Below are 16298 nucleotides of genomic sequence, written 5' to 3' on the forward strand. Positions count from 1 at the left end.
CTTCAAAGATAAACCCTAGAATACAGATCCACTGAGAAGGGGTATTCTGCCCTTTGTTCATTGTTGTAGTCCCTGAACTGAGAAGAGGGCCTGGCACACGGCAGACACTTGCTGACCACAGCACAGGATTATAGCCCAGGGTCCTGCCTGGACCTCCCACCCTGGACACATGCCATCCCTTCTGCCTTTAGGGGAAATGTCTGAGAATCAGTGCTTTGTGTGTTATCTCACTTCATTCTCCCAACCACCCCCATGGTCTTGTGTGATGAATACCTCCCTGCATGGGTTCACTGACAATCTGAACTGCTTGCCATATTTGAGGGTGTCCCTCTCCTGTGAGTTGTGGTGAGCAACTAGGCCTCACCCTAATAAGAAACTTAACGGCCAGATAAGTATTTGACCAGCTGCACAAGAGGGGCCTGCACACACACCTAAGGAGCAGCTGGAACACACCAGGTCAGGTCAGATTTCCTTCTGATCTGCAGGAGCATCCAGTGCGTGCTTCCAATGGCCACGAGTGCCTGGACCAGCTGCCCTGGCTGTGCCCTGGCTGCTCAGCTCCCCCCATCCTGATCTAAGCCTATTCCCAGGCTGGCCCCTCCCTAGTAGCTCTCCAAGCTACCCTGCATCCTTCTAGTACAGTTGTTCTCTGCTTGAAGTGAAGTGAAGTGAAAGTCGCTCAGTCATGTCTGACTCTTTGTGACCCCATGGACTGTATAGCCCGCCAGGCTCCTGTGTTCATGTAATTCTCCAGCAAAAATACTGGAGTGGGTAGCCGTTCCCTTCTCCAGGGGATATTCCCGGCCCAGGGATTGAACCCAGGTCTCCCACATTGCTGGCAGATTCTTTACCATCTGGGCCACCAGGGAAGCCTAAGAATACAGTAGTGGGTAGCCTATCCCTTCTCCAGGGGATCTTCCTGACCCAGGAATTGAACTGGAGTCTCCTGCACTGCAGGCGGATTCTTTACCAGCTGAGCTTTGCCAGAAATGTTCTCTGCAGGGTGTAATCCAAAGCCCTTATGACTAAAAGCAGGAGATATGATCTCCGTTTTCTGGACAAGCAAACTGAGGCTTGGAGTAGCATTGACTGGGCACAGGACTACTGTGTGCCAGGCTGAGCTCTGGTCTCAGTTCAGGGTTGGGGAGCACGTGGACATTAAGGGAAAGGCCCTGTGATGATCAAGAGGAACTGGAAGAAATTCTCAGTGGCTGGAGGAAGATGAGGAGGCTGGAGAGGTAGAAAGGGGTCTGAGCTTGCAGGGCTTTGGAGATGACATTTTGCAGTTTGTTTTTCGTCCTCAGGTTACAAAGAAGCTGTCAAAGGTGTCTCAGTTTGAGTTCAGCCCAAGCAGACATTGAGGGAAAGAATGGAAATGGAGAAACCAGCTAGAAGCTAATGGCAGGACTGCAGGTGAGAGGACGGATGGCCTTTCACTGGCACCCTTCTGGGAGCCGCCCTTCACTTCTTTGTCTCTGACCCTCACACCAGCCCTGGAAGGGTTATTATAATCTCCAGTCTACAGATCAGGAACTAGGACCTCAGTGGGGCTAGAACTCAGGACCTCCCCGCCCCGCAACCACTGAATGGGGCCAGGCCCCCAGCCTCTGCCCACCAGGTCTTGCCCTCAGCACCTGGAAACAGAGGCCAGCGGTTTTACCAGGAGACACAGCACATCCCCTGAACTCAGGGTGCTGGGCCAGGCTAGAGTTTGCCTTTCCCTCCATGTTTCAGCAAAGCTACTCAAACCCTCTTATCCCCCAGAAGGAAAAGCACATGCTCTTTCCATGAAGAGGAGAAACTGTGCCCTGAGTGAGTAAGCTTCTTGGCCATGGTGCCCATGGCAGACTGGGCAGGAAGCGGGCAGCGTTCCTACCACTGCTGGAACCAGACCGCCTGGATTCTCACCTTCAGAGACAGCGGGCCTTCGGATAGGGCAGGGCGCAGGGGAGCAGGGCAGGGTGTGAGCATGAACATAGGAAGCAGGTAAAAATGGAGAATCCTGTCCCTGAATAGAAAGTCTTTTCTCCACTGGGCGGGTCCCCTGGTGGCTCAGACGGTAAAGCATCTGTCTATCAATGTGGGAGACCTGGGTTCCATCCCTGGGTTGGGAAGATTCCCTGGAGAAGGAAATGGCAATCCACTCCAGTACTCTTGCCTAGAGAATCCCATGGACGGAGGAGCCTGGTGCAGGCTACTGTCCATGGGGTCGCACAGAGTCGGACATGACTGAGCGATTTCACTTCACTTAAGAGGGTGGAGAAGGTGAGAGGGAAGGCTGCTGCTGCTGCTGCTAAGTCGCTTCAGTCGTGTCTGACTCTGTGCGACCCCATAGACAGCAGCCCACTAGGCTCCTCTGTCCCTGGGATTCTCCAGGCAAGAATACTGGAGTGGGTTGCCATTTTTCTCCAATGCATGAAAGTGAAAAGTGAAAGTGAAGTCGTTCAGTTGTGCCTGACTCTTAGCGACCCCATGGACTGGAGCCTACCAGGCTCCTCTGTCCATGGGATTTTCCAGGCAAGAGTACTGGAGTGGGGTTCCATTGTCTTCTCCAGAGAGGGAAGGCTACCAGGTGTGAAAAGAGCAGGCAGCCCTTCCAATCCCCTTACTCTACCAGCAAACAGGTCTGAGTCAGAGGTGACCCAGGTGAGCTTAGTGAGGCAGGACCACTGTCAATGGTCCTTTCCAGACATCCCAGATTTCCCTTGATGCCTCCAGGGTTAGGTGGCAGGAAGGGATCCCATCCCTGTGTCGTAGTTCATTCTGTCAGAGAACTTACAGGTGTTTCGAAAGCCAAAGTCAGCCCTGTGCACTGGTTCCCCTGGCTCAGCTGAGACCTGATTTTCCTCCCATCTTTTCCTCATTTGCTGAGAATCCCCTGAGAATGGGTTAGGGGGACGTGGGCAGAGAATGGGAAGAGAGAAGCACCCACTCAGCTCCAAGCACTCTCCTCTGTTGCTGTTGCTGCTAAGTCGCTTCAGTTGTGTCTGACTCTGTGCGACTCCATAGATGGCAGCCCACCAGGCTCCCCCGTCCCTGGGATTCTCCAGGCAAGAACACTGGAGTGGGTTGCCATTTCCTTCTCCAATGCATGAAAGTGAAAAGTGAAAGTGAGGTCGCTCAGTTGTGTCTGACTCTTAGCGACCCCATGGACTGCAGCCTTCAAGGCTCCTCCATCCATGGGATTCTCCAGGCAGAAGTACTGGAGTGGGGTGCCATTGCCTTCTCCAAGCACCCTCCTCTTAGAGACAACAAAACTCAGCGACACCAGAGCTCCTGAGACTTCAAAGGGACCTAGAAATACAGATATTCTTTGAAATTAAAACACTGTACAGTTAAACACATAAGGAAAACATATCATCAATTCTGTAACCGTCTGACACACACAGAAAATACTGTGAAGGGAGACCAAACACAGGTACCGGCCACCTTGAATACAAACAGGATAGCAGTCACTGATTCGAAGCAAATCAAGCTTGCCTGTGCTGATGTCCAGAGTTGGGCCAGGGCCTTCTGGGTCCTCTGTGAGGGAGATGATGAAGGGCACAGGTAGCTGGTAGGGATTGAATGTGCCATGTGACAGGCCTTCTGATGAGCCCTTCACATGCTTTCATTCATTTAACTGATACAAATTAGGGATTAAGCCCATTGCACAGATGGGGAAACTGAGGTTCTGATGAGCAACTTGCCCAAAATCATCCAACTCTGAAATGTCTGCCAAAAGTCCGGAGCCCTCTGGTAACTGAGTGTCCATCTCCCCTCCACCTCCTCTGTCCTTCTGGCACCTCTTCCTTCCTTCCTCTGTCCCAGCCATGACCCTTCCAGCTCACTGTCTTCCAGTCCACATGCCTGGCGTTGGGCAGGCAGGGCTCAGCCACATCCAGGCTGTGCTCTGACGGGGGCACCATGTCCAGGCTCACAGACTAGAGTGGAGGAGGGGCTGCTGGGAGACTCAGGCAAAGCTCTTCTTTCCAGGTGGGGGAACAGAGGCCCAGAGAAGGCACAGGCCGTACCCAGGGTCACACAGCTGGAAGCCCCATGCCTCTCGTGCCCAAGTCCTCCCTTGTGCCATCAAATGGACCCAAAGTTGTCATTTAACCTTAGGTGGAATCAAGGGTGACTTTGGGGATGTTGGTGGGGGAGCAACTGAGGTACAGACAGCATGACACCCCAACTCCCTCCCCCCGGTGCCCTGCCCCCACCCCGGAAGTGCCCATGGGGAGGCCAGCAGGCTCCAGGACTCCATTGACAATTGGGACTCAAGGAGCTCTGTGAGTCCAGGGAGGTTCTCAGGTTTGCTCTGTGTTTCTTTTTCCAGACTTACCTTGTCCCAGGGTTTATTATCAGCAAAGGTGACAAGACCCCTGATGGCAGGAAGCTGGCTGGGGCTCAGGGTGCTAGCCCTTCAGCCCTGGGGGCCTCTCAGCAAATAGTCCCTTTGAAACAGCTGTCCCTGAGGAGGGGGTAGGCTGAGAGGGGCCTCACTCCCCCGACACTGGACCCTGGAGGAGTCCGTGTGTGAGCAGGACTGCAGCTCTGGCTGGCGGGACTGTCATAGGCAGGTGACCTGGGCAATTCTATGGTCTCCAGGGTCCCTGCCACTCTGGCCACGTGTCCCTGTCACAGCCCTGAAACCCCTTCAGGCCCCTGTTCTCCTGTCTCAGTTCCAGTCCAGGCTTCCATGGAGCCTCCCATGGAGGAGGCTCCACGGGAAGGTTGGCTCCATGTCTGCATCCCTTCTGGGTCAGAAGACACCTACTGGGCTGCCTCAGGGCCCCTGGGACCCTGGGATCCCCCCAGTCATCTCCACTCTGCCCCCCCACCCCAATCTCGGGTACATCCTCAGGGATGGCCCCTCCCAGGAGTCCTGCAGGGGCCTCCTCTTTCAGCTCCTGCCCTTAAAAGGGGGTGATCATCCATCTATCCCCACCCCCTCCCTGGGATGCCCTGGAAGTCTCCCCATCAGCACCAGACACAGCATCCTTGTTCATTTCCAATCCCTTCTTCCCAGCTTGGAAGCTGCTAACCAGTCTCCCAGGCCAGGAAAATCCACACAGGTAGGCCTACTCCTAGATCTTTTCAGACTCCCACCTAGATGGCAGCTTTGGACCTTAAGAGCCAAATAGTATGTTAATTTATTCTGTCGTTCCTCCGTGATGCTCCGCCTTGGAGTCATGCTGAGTCAAGGTCTCCCTCCCCAGTGGAGAAGGATCACATGTTAAAGCAGAATTTGGGGAGGAGACTGAACAACAGCTCCCACTTCCCATGTCGTCTCATCCCCACGGCCTTGGTCTCACCCCAGGGCTCCTCCCTGTTCACCCCTGAAGCTGCCCTCCTCCGGGTGGGGCTGTGTCCCCTCAGACGGCAGCTCCCTCTAGTGATGCTGCAGGGAGGGCAGGCTGGGACATGTGTATCTTCAGGTTGCTGTAGAAGAAGCCCATGGCCCTGAAGGGATGTCCTGGGTCCCTGAGACCTGAGATTTGGTCCTGGGCTCCCACCCTCAGGCCCTGCTGACATGTGGGCTGTAGAGCAAAGTGCTCAAACCCACAATGTTGGCATTTTCATGTGGGGTCCCACTTCCTAGTCGTGCCACCTTATGTAAGGCACTTGATTGCTCCAGCCTTGGTTTTATCATCTGTAAAATGAGGTTAGCAGTACAATCCACAGTCCCTTTTCTGAAATACTTAGAGTCAGAATAAAGATAAGGCCTAGAATTGAGAATTTTTCAGCCCCAGACAAGCAACCTGGTACACATCTACTCTATATGATGTTAACACCAAAAGCTGTTTGTAATCAAATACATTAATATTTTTGCAACTTCACTTTTGAACTTTCACACTAAGTGAAATAAAGACCACTAATTATCTCATGTCTTTTTAGGTCAAATTCTGTTACCAAATGAATTTTTTTTATGCTTTCCAATTTTCAGAGCCTTAAAGGTTTGGGATATCAGATAAGGGCTATCCTACTCTGTGTTCCTGTAGATAATGACCCAGTGCAAAGGACAAAAATATGTTCATGGTTTGAGGCCAGACCCAACCTAGCTGTAAGATAAGACAAGTCTCCTAACAAGGCCAAAGGTGATGGGTGGGGAGAACCATTCTGGAGCGGCTGTGCTGTTACCCGAGTGTCTGAGCCATTGGTTCCAACTCCACAGATCCCGAGCCTCAGCGGTCACAGGGCCCTGAGCCTTTTCCAGATGTCTGACTTAATCTGCCTCTGAAGCTGGATCTTTCTCCAGTGACCACTCTCATACTAGCGAAGGTGACCTGCATGAACATCGAAAACTCCACGTAATCGTCCTGAGGCCTGGACTTCTGGGCCATCATGGGCTACTTCCTCCGAACACTGCAGCTGCTCTCCACCTGCGTGGCCATCTCACTAGTGGGCAGCCTGGACAGCTGGACGGTGCCCACAAGTACCTGGTCCTTTGTTATCTTGTGCTTCTGCTGCCTGATGACCCTCATCATCCTCATAATCGAGTCACTGGCACTACAGTACCGCTTCTCCTTCTCTTGGGGGGACTTTCTCCTCTGCCATGCCTGCTACCTCGCCCTCTTCTGCCTCTTGGTCTCCATCATTTACCCCACTACCTATGTCCAGTTTTTGCCTTGCAACCCCTCCCGGGACCGCGCCATTGCTGCTACTGCATTCTGCTTCATTTCTACTGTGTCTTATGCCACCGAAGCAATCTGGATCTTGGGCTGGCCCCGGACAGGTGATTTCACTGGCTATATAGGCAGCTTGCCATTCTTCCTCAAGATGCTAGAGACACTGGTGGCCTGTGTCATCTTACCCTTCATCAGCAATCCCTACCTGTACATGGACCATCCATTGCTGGTGTCGTGCGTGGCCGTGTACTCCATCTGCTTCATCCTGGGGATCATGACCATCCTGTTGAACCTGGCTAACTATGAGAACTGGCTGCCCATCTCCTCCTCCATGTTCCATCTGGTGCTGAGCCTGCTGTCTGTCCTTCTCTACATTGGTGCTCTGGTCCTCTGGCCACTCTACCAATTTGATGAAAGGTTTGGTGGGCAGCCCGAGAGGTCCAGGGATGTGAGCTGTCAACATAGACTTACCAACTATGTATGCATCTGGGACCAGCGACTGGCTGTGTCGCCTGACACAGCTGTGGCCATCCTGTCAGCTGTGGCCATCCTGACAGCCATCAACCTGCTGATTTACGTGGCCGACCTGGTGTACTGGGCCCACCATGTTTCTGTAGGGACTGAGGACCAGCCCGGGACTCCTGACCACCTCTGCTCACAGGAGGTATCTTTACCAAGCTCTGACATCCTCTTCCTGGCTCCCTCTCTCCCTCCTCACACCCTCCCTCATTCATCTTGCTCTCCTTTCTATTTCCTTCCCTTCTGCTCTGTTTTGTCTCCTTCCTGTTTTGTGTGGTTGCCCACACCTTGTTTTGTCTCTTTCTCATTTTTTCTGTATTTTCTACTCTTTGGCCCTTTTCTGGTCATCATTGGTTTTCCCATCTCCTGTGTCCTGACCACCTCTCCCCATTTTCCTTCTTCTGATCCATCAGGACCTGAGACCCCTTCCTTCTCTGTCCACCGCCCCCTCCTGCCTCCTGAGGTGCTGACTCCACAGCACACAGCCCTCTGTGCAGCTGTTCACATCCTGGGCCTCATTGCCAAAGCGTGCCTGTCCCCCTGGTGGTGCCTTAGTTAGTGTGTGGGGTGGTTTTGAGATGTGGTTGGTAGCTAAGGATCAGGCCTCACTTCCTCCTCGTGGAGGTGGTGGTATAGTGTACCTGTCCTTTAAGTTAAAAAAAAAAATCTCTGGAGATCAATAATTTCCCTTGGGTGGGTGTGCTAATGCAGAGACTTGGATCCCTAGCCCCCCCTTGGTGCTCCATCCCATCTGAGATTGGCTCCAGAATTTTTTCTGGCTTACTAAAACCCATTGCTTACAGACCATGTGGACAAAAAATATTGTGAGTCATTTCTTAAACGATGAATGCTGCTGGCCATCAAGCCTTCAGCCACTGCAGCAGCCCCCAGTGGGGTCAGCCCGAGGGGAATTCACGATGGAGAAAAGGCACTGGCTTTAGCTCATTACGATGCATAAGAAAGGAATGATTCTAATGCCCTCAGACTCCTGCACCTTCTGGCCCTGAGAAAAAGACTAAACTCATTACCTTGAGAGTTCTGTTTTTGTGCTTAGTGATAATCCTTTGATATTTGACTACATGTTTCTTTTTTTTCCCCCCAGCAAAAACTCCCATGTATCATGCCCCCTCCTCACCTCTTTGGAACAGTTCCACAGAGCTATCTGTGACGTGCCTCCCAAGCTATAGTCTTTAGTGAGGTCTCCAAACAGAATGTAACTTACAACTTAGATTGTGAGGTTTTTTTTTCTTCAGTCATATGTTTTTGGTGACTGATGAAGGAACCTAGAGCAGATTTCTCCTGAACTCTATGAAGGACTGGAGGTTGGGTACCTCTTGTGCCCATCTGCCTCCTCAGAGAGTCCAGATGAATATGGGGGAGGTTATCGCATCTCCTATTATTGGGCAATGATGCAAAGTTTGATTTGGCGCTATTAAACTCTTTCCTGGAAGGGTAGGTTTTCCTCGACATTCAGTTTCAAGAAACAGCATCTGGGTTATTCTAAGGTGAAATACACTAGGAAGATTTTGCTCAGTGGAAACACACTGAGTGATATGAAATGAAATCCATATTTTAATGGCAAGAGGAGAAAAGTTTAAACATAAAATTATTCTTTCCCTGTTTGGGTCTCCTCCCTCCCATTATTGCAAATTGAGAATCTGCATTAATCACACCTTCTAAGTAGATTGACAGCCATGTGGCTCAGACGGTAAAGAATCTGCCTGCAATGTGGGAGATCTGGATTTGATCCCTGCATTGTGAAGATCCCCTGGAGAAGAGCATGGCAACCCACTCCAGTATTCTTGACTGGAGAATTCCATGAACAGAGGAGCCTGGCAGGCTACAGTCCATGGGGTTGCAAAGAGTTGTACAGGACTCAGTGACTAACACTTTCACTTTCTTAAGGAGATAAAATTCCTTCTTTACCATATCAAGGATCCCAACTTTTTGGAGATAAACTTCCTTCCTCTTCTCCTAAGGAGTCACAATGACCTGTACTCACCGCACACTTTATTGAGTTGATCCAGATTGTGTAAAGTGTCGGTAATACCTCACTTGACAAATAACCCTTTGTCATAAAAGCTTATATAACTGTGCTTCGACCTCATGGGTGGAACAATCTCAGAATGTTGTGAAATACTGTCTCCTAGGTTATAATCCCCAGACTGGCTCAAATAAAAAAGTTTCCACTTGTTTCTTAGACTGTTGATTAATTTTTTCATCATAGTGGTTTATTCTCAGTTGAAAGACATGGAAAAGTGCTTACAGAATTATATTTACAAGTTCTTGCTTAATTGGAATTTAAAGGAAATATTGCCCCCAAATGGCCAAATTTTATTTACTGGACACTGCAAAACTAATTAGCTTTGCATGCGCAGCTAGAAAACCAGCTTGATAAACTCTCTCTTTAGAATTCTGACCTTAAAGGAACAAAAGTCATTTAGAGGCACCTTGCATTTTTCTTCCTGTGTCTTTGATTTATAAATATAACAGACCTTCTAAGGTTTTTCCTCCCTGTGTTTTAAGAGTCTCTACCATCAGAAGGAACATGTATGGCAGCCAGTTGGATAGATTAGAATTTTAAGGAGTTTTTTTTGATCTGGCTATGCAACTTTCCTAGCTCATAAGTGGCCTTTGTCACCTTAACCTTCGTTGAGTCTGCCTATACAACGAAGGCCCTTTACTTTCTCAGACTATTTTGGGGAGGAAGCTTTCTAGATCTTGTGAAGGCTGTATCCTTTACACCTTCTTGTGGGGCACCTCAAGCAGTGGCCAGATGATGAACCCTTTAAATTGAGAAAACTTCTAAATTGGTATATTTTCAGAGAGTCTCAGTATAAACAGTTCTTCTCTTGGTATCTGAGGAAAGACAAACAAATTAGAAGGTCGATTAAAATATTTTAGGCTCATCTAAGAACTCCTTTACTTTAAAACAAACAAGGAAAAAGTACAGTTTGGAAAGCTTTATTTGTGGTCCTGGCTTCCCTTCAATGGGGTTTACAGATGTTAATACACTAGATGAACTATTAGTTAGATTGATTAACAAGTGAATAAGAAGCTGAGGCAAAATCTAGACATTTCCCAACAAGTTGGAAATTTAAAGGGACTAAACTCAAAAAGATAAGATCTTCATTGTTGTTTAGTAGCTAAGTCTTGTCCAAATCTTTTGCAACCCCATGAACTGTAGTCCGACAGGGTCCTCTGCCCATGGAATTCTCCAGGCAAGAGTACTGGAGTGGGTTGCCATTTCCTTCTTCTGGGGATCTTCCCAACCCAGGGACCAAACCAGCGTCTCCTGCATCTCCTGCATTAGCAGGTATATTCTTTACCACTGAGCCACCAGGGAAGCCCAAAGAAATCTTTAGATGGCTATTAAGAAATGGGATAAAGAAAACTGATGCCGGTGGGATTAAACAAAAGATTTGATACAACATGATCTAAGACTAGATGGACCAAATAGAGGCCCTGTTTGTTCCCAACGTTAAAAAGCCCCAAACAAATCTGCTCTTTTTACCCCATTTTAAAAATAGATATAGAATTAATGCTTTTGAACTGTGGTGTTGGAGAAGACTCTTGAGAGTCCCTGGGACTGCAAGGAGATCCAACCAGTCCATCCTAAAGGAGATCAGTCCTGGGTGTTCATTGGTGGGACTGATGTTGAAGCTGAAATTCCAATACTTTGGCCACCGGATGCGAAGAGCTGACTCATTTGAAAAGACCCTGATGCTGGGAAAGATTGAGGGCCAGAAGAGAAGGGGACGACAGAGGGTGATACGGTTGGATGGCATCACCAACTCAATGGACATGGGTTTGGGTAGACTCTGGGAGTTGGTGATGAACATGGAGGCCTGGCATGCTGTGGTCCATGGGTTTGCAAAGGGTCGGACATGACTGAGTGACTGAACTGAACTGAACTGAAAAATAAATAAATAAATATGCTTATTTTAAAGCTGGAAGAAAATTGCACTTGAGATATTTGACCAGGAAACGCTTAGGACAATAGACAACAGGGCAACTAATCAAGTTAAAAGATTAACAAAAGGACCTTTCTTGAACTCTTCCAGTTGGTGATGGCTTATTAATTCCGTGTTCCTCATTAGGACCTCCTGTTGTAAAACAACTCATGTAAATGGTTACTCTGATGTCTGGCCAGGATGGGCAGTGTCAGTCAGTGTGCTTCCCCTAACACATTGCTGGGTTAGGAAGCTCCCCTGGAGGAGGAAATGGCAACCCACTCCAGTATTCTTGCAGAGATATTCCCATGGACAGAGAAGCCTGGTGGGCTACAGTCCATGGGGTTGCCATGGGACTAACACAACCGAGAGACTGAGCATGCATGCATGCAAGCTATGGGTTAGCATAAATTTATGAAGAGGCTTGGGTCACATATGCATATTCATGAAGGGGCTTGAGCAGGAGAGAGTTCAGTATAGAATTGGAGCAGGGGTTGTCAGAGTCCAAGCTTTAGTTCATTGAAGTTAGGAGGGTCAGAGGGTTCTTTTGTCCTTTGGTTCAACCCCTCACTGGGGACTTCAAATGGGATAAAATGTCCAGGGATAAAAAGGGAAGCTTCTAGGACTTCTTTAAGACCAAGGCTTATTAATGGGCTCTTAAAGGAAACTAAAGTTAAAGGTATGAAAATCAACAACACTGAGATGAAAGTTTACATAAATTGGTATATTTAAATGGCCATTATATAAGATGGTTATATGTCCTTTGCCTAATTATATTGTGAGAATCTAATTATTCCCAAGATATAATTATGTCTCACTGGGCACTGCTTCCCCTGCCTGGTATTACAAGACAGAGTATACACATCTGTCCCTCAGACAGGTATTATGGCAAGTATGGCCACAATACTTGCCCTTGAAAAGGAATTAATGATCTTAAGGGGACAAAAGAATGCAGGAACAAGCAACTCAAGACAAGTAACTCATGAAAAAGAAGTAACAATAGCAAAGAAAGAATTAGTTATAACGACTTCTCTTTCATTTCAATGGTAAATATTAGCCTGAAGAATTTTTGAGCTGTTTTGTAGAATTCAACCCTTTTCTCACCCCCAGTGCTCAAGCATTAAATCAACTGGTGATTTTTCAGTTGCTAAGTCGTGTCTGACTCTTGGTGGCCCTAGGAACTGCAGTCAGGCCTCCCTGTCCTTCACTGTCTCCTGGAGTTTGCTCAAAGTCATGTTCATTGAGGTGGTGATGCCATCCAACCATCTCATTCTCTGTCACCCCCATTCTCCTCCTGCCCTCGATCTTTCCCATCATCAGGGTCTTTTCCAATGAGTTGGCTCTTCACATCAGGTGGCCAAAGTATTGGAGTTTCAGCTTCAGTATCAGTCTTTCCAGTGAATGTTCAGGACTGATTTCCTTTAGGATTGACTGATTTGATCACCTCGTTGCCCAAGGGACTCTCAAGAATCTTCTCTAGCATCATAATTTGAAAGCATCAATTCTTCTGTGTTCAGCCTTCTTTATGGTCCAACTCACACATCTGTACATGACTACTGGAAAAAAACATAGCTTTGACTATATGGATCTTTGTCAGCAAAATGGTGTCTCTGCTTTTTAATATGTGGACCCAAGGAATAATGATCTTGGCCTTCTCTGACCCTCCTAACTTCAATGAACTAAAGCTTGGACTCTGACAACCCCTGCTCCAATTCTATATTGAACTCTCTGCTGCTTAAGCCCCTTCATGAATATGCATATATAACCCAAGCCTCTTCATAAATTTATGCTAACCCATAGCTTGCATGCATGCATGCTCAGTCTCTCAGTTGTGTTATTCCCATGGCAACCCCATGGACTGTAGCCCACCAGGCTTCTCTGTCCATGGGAATATCTCTGCAAGAATACTGGAGTGGGTTGCCAGTTCCTCCCCCAGGGGATCTTCCTAACCAGGCGATGTGTTAGGGGAAGCACACTGACTGACACTGCCCATCCTGGCCAGACATCAGAGTAACCATTTACATGAGTTGTTTTACGACAGGAGGTCCTAATGAGGAACACGGAATTAATAAGCCATCACCAACTGGAAGAGTTCAAGAAAGGTCAAAAGGTGACACCACGTGTCCAAAACCAACCACCTCCCAGAACCTTCTCGTTGGCATCCATTTTGGCTAAACAAGATGGAACCACCAGGAAGGACTCTGAGTCAGAATGATTGGCTAAAGACAACTCAGAAACTAATCCCATTACCATAAAACCTGAGACCATGAACCATGTGGCAGAGCAGTTCTCCTGGGTTCCCTTACCCTACTGCTCTCTGCTTGGGCAACACCTTCCCAATAAAATTTCTTGCTTTGTCAGCACATGTGTCTCCTTGGACAATTCAATTCCAAGGGTTAGACAAGAGCCCAATTTTGGGCCCTGGAAGGGGTTCCCCTTTCTGGAGCAAATGGAGACTAACATCCTGACCAGTTGGGGAACTCAGGGACCAGCTTGCCCACCAGTGGGCCAGACTCAGCAGCCACAACTCAAACCCTTTTGTCCCTGGTCTCCTCCTGATGTGGACAAATGGCCAAAGTGTCCCGACCAGATAAGAAACAAAAGACTTTATGGACCTCTCTCCCCTTCAGTCTCTCTTTCCTCTCCTTAACCCTTCCTATTCCACCCTTTTTTTCTAGTCCCACCTTCCTGGATGCAGGAATCTGGTCAAAGTGCCTCAGCCTGAGCTGAGAATTAGAGACCAATCACCTTCTCCTGGCATAGAACTTGAATTCTGCTTCTGTTCTGAATTCTGGTTCTGTTCTGATCTGGTCTGATTTTTTGGTAGGGCCAAGTTCCAGTCCTCCCTTCCCTGGAGGCCCAAGGTAAAGTCCATAACACCTGGGTATCTGCAGGTAGCAGGAGAAATTTGTAAGACCATCCTTTTTGCTCTCCTCTCCCACCTCTTCATCCCTCTTCTTTCAACCTGGCTTATTTTCATTTACTCTGTTAGTACTTGGATCTGAAGTTCTGTGTCTCTATAGGAGCTTTCCCGAGAGACTGAAATCTTGTGTTTAAGCGAGCATCTGATTAGGACTGCCAGGTCTATGTGAGTGTTTTATATTCTGTGTTCTGTATTGTGATTTGTAATGGCCATTTTGCTTTGTGTGGCCACCATTTTGTGTAGACCTGGCACCATTTTGCTAGAACTTGATTTTCTTTCCCTGTGCCTTGAGACCTGGGCCCTCAGTAAACACTCAGTAAACATTTAGATCATCTTTAACTCTTGAGACTGAGGAAAAATGGGAAGAAGTCTTCAAAAATTTTATTTGTTCTTTTATTTATAAGCTAATGAATTTTATATTGTAGGATGGCAGAGTAGAAGGATGTATGCTCATCTTCTCCTGCAAGAACTCCAAAATTGCAACTTGCTGCTGAACAACCATCTATAGGAGAATGTTGGATCCCACAAAAAAAAGATACCCCACATCCGAGGGCAAAGAAGAAGCCTGAACAAGATGGTAAGAGGGGGGAGATTGCCTTTAGAATCAAACCCCATACCCGCCAGAGACACTCGGAGAGCGAAAACAAAACCTTGAATACACCAGGACCCAGAGACCCCACAAGAGTCTGAGCCAGACCTGCCTTTGAGTGTTTGAATGTCTCCTGTGGAGGCATGGATCAGCAGTGGCCACATGGGGACAGGGGCTCTGCCTTCATCAGACCTGGGAAGCACTATGTGTGGCATAAATCCTCTTGGAGGAGGCCATAATTAGCTCCACCATAGAGCCACTGAGCAGACGACCCAAAAACTGGAGAACAAATATATCAAAGAAGTTCTTGCACTGTTACAAAGGTTCTGGGGCTCACAACAGATTCCCCAACCTGGGGGATCCGGCCAAGGGATGGTGAACCCCCAGGGAACTTGACTTTGGAGGCCAATGGGATTTGATTACAGAACTTCCACAGGACTAGAGAAACAGACTCTTGAAGGGCACAAACAAAACCTTGTATGCACCAGGACCCAGGAGGAAGAAGCACTGACCCCACAAGAGACTGAGCCAGACTTGCCTATGAGTGTCCAGGAGTCTCCTGTGGAGTTGTGGGTCAACAATGGCTTGCTGTGGGGTCAGAAGCACTGAATACCGCAGTCCTGTGAGCCGTGGGGTGTGCTGGCATAAGTCTTTTTGCAGGAGGTCGCCATTACCACCATTCAGTTCATTTTAGTCTCTCAGTTGTGTCCAACTCTTTGCGACCCCATGGATTGCAGCACTCCAGGCCTCCCTTCCATCACCAACTGCCAGAGTTTACTCAAACTCATGTCCATTGAGTTTGTGATGACATCCAAACATCTCATCCTCTGTCATCCCCTTCTCCTCCCACCTTCAATCTTTCCCAGCATCAAGGTCTTTTCAAATGAGTCAGCTCTTCACATCAGGTGGCCAAAGTATTGGAGTTTCAGCTTCTACATCAGTCCTTCCAATGAATATTCAGGACTGATTTCCTTCAGGATGGACTGGTTGGATCTCCTTGCAGTCCAAGGGACTCTCAAGAGTCTTCTCCAACACCACAGTTCAAAAGCATTAATTCTTTAGTGCTCAGCTTTCTTCATAGTCCAACTCTCATATCCATATGTGACTACTGGAAAAACCATAGCCTTGACTAGACTGACTTTTGTTGGCAAAGTAATGTCTCTTCTTTTTAATATGCTGTCTAGTTTGATCATAACTTTTCCTCCAAGGAGTAAGTGTCTTTTTGTTTCATGGCTGCAGTCACCATCTTCAGTGATTTTGGAGCCCCAAAAAATAAAGTCTGCCACTATTTCCACTGTTTCTCCATCTATTTGCCATGAACCGATGGGACTAGATGCTATGATCTTTGTTTTCTGAATGTTGAGCTTTAAGCCAACTTTTTCACTCTCCTCTTTCACTTTCATCAAGAGGCTCTTTAGTTCTTCTTCACTTTCTGCATGCATAAGCATGGTATCATCTGCATATCTGAGATTATTGATATTTCTCCCAGAAATCTTGATTCTAGATTGACCATAGTTTGCCCTCAGGCCAAACTACAGGGATGGAACACAGCCCCACCCGTCAGCAGAAAATTGGATTAAAGATTTACTGAGCAGGGCCCTGACCAACAGAGCTAGACCCAGATTCCCCAATAGACAGTTCCTCCCATTAGGAAGCTTTCACAATCCTCTTATTGTTATCCATCTGAGGGCAGACAGAATGAA

General features: G+C 48.0%; 1 protein-coding gene across 3 annotated transcripts in view; it reads left to right on the plus strand.

Moving 5' to 3' along the window:
* LOC133234159 (myeloid-associated differentiation marker-like) overlaps positions 1-16097 on the plus strand; it is a 70728-nt gene extending 54631 nt beyond the window's left edge. For 2 of the 3 annotated variants that reach the window (XM_061394378.1, XM_061394379.1), the window contains one exon: positions 6158-9955. In XM_061394378.1, coding sequence (XP_061250362.1) covers positions 6328-7689 — 1362 coding nt within the window. In that variant the 5' untranslated portion in view covers positions 6158-6327 and the 3' untranslated portion in view covers positions 7690-9955. Of the gene's footprint in view, positions 1-6157; positions 9956-14431 lie in introns of those variants that run through there. The other variant, XM_061394380.1, reaches the window with a different exon arrangement.
* Positions 16098-16298: the final 201 nt, after the last annotated feature.

Source organism: Bos javanicus, chromosome 21, assembly GCF_032452875.1.
Source record: "Bos javanicus breed banteng chromosome 21, ARS-OSU_banteng_1.0, whole genome shotgun sequence".
Classification (NCBI taxonomy): domain Eukaryota; kingdom Metazoa; phylum Chordata; class Mammalia; order Artiodactyla; family Bovidae; genus Bos; species Bos javanicus.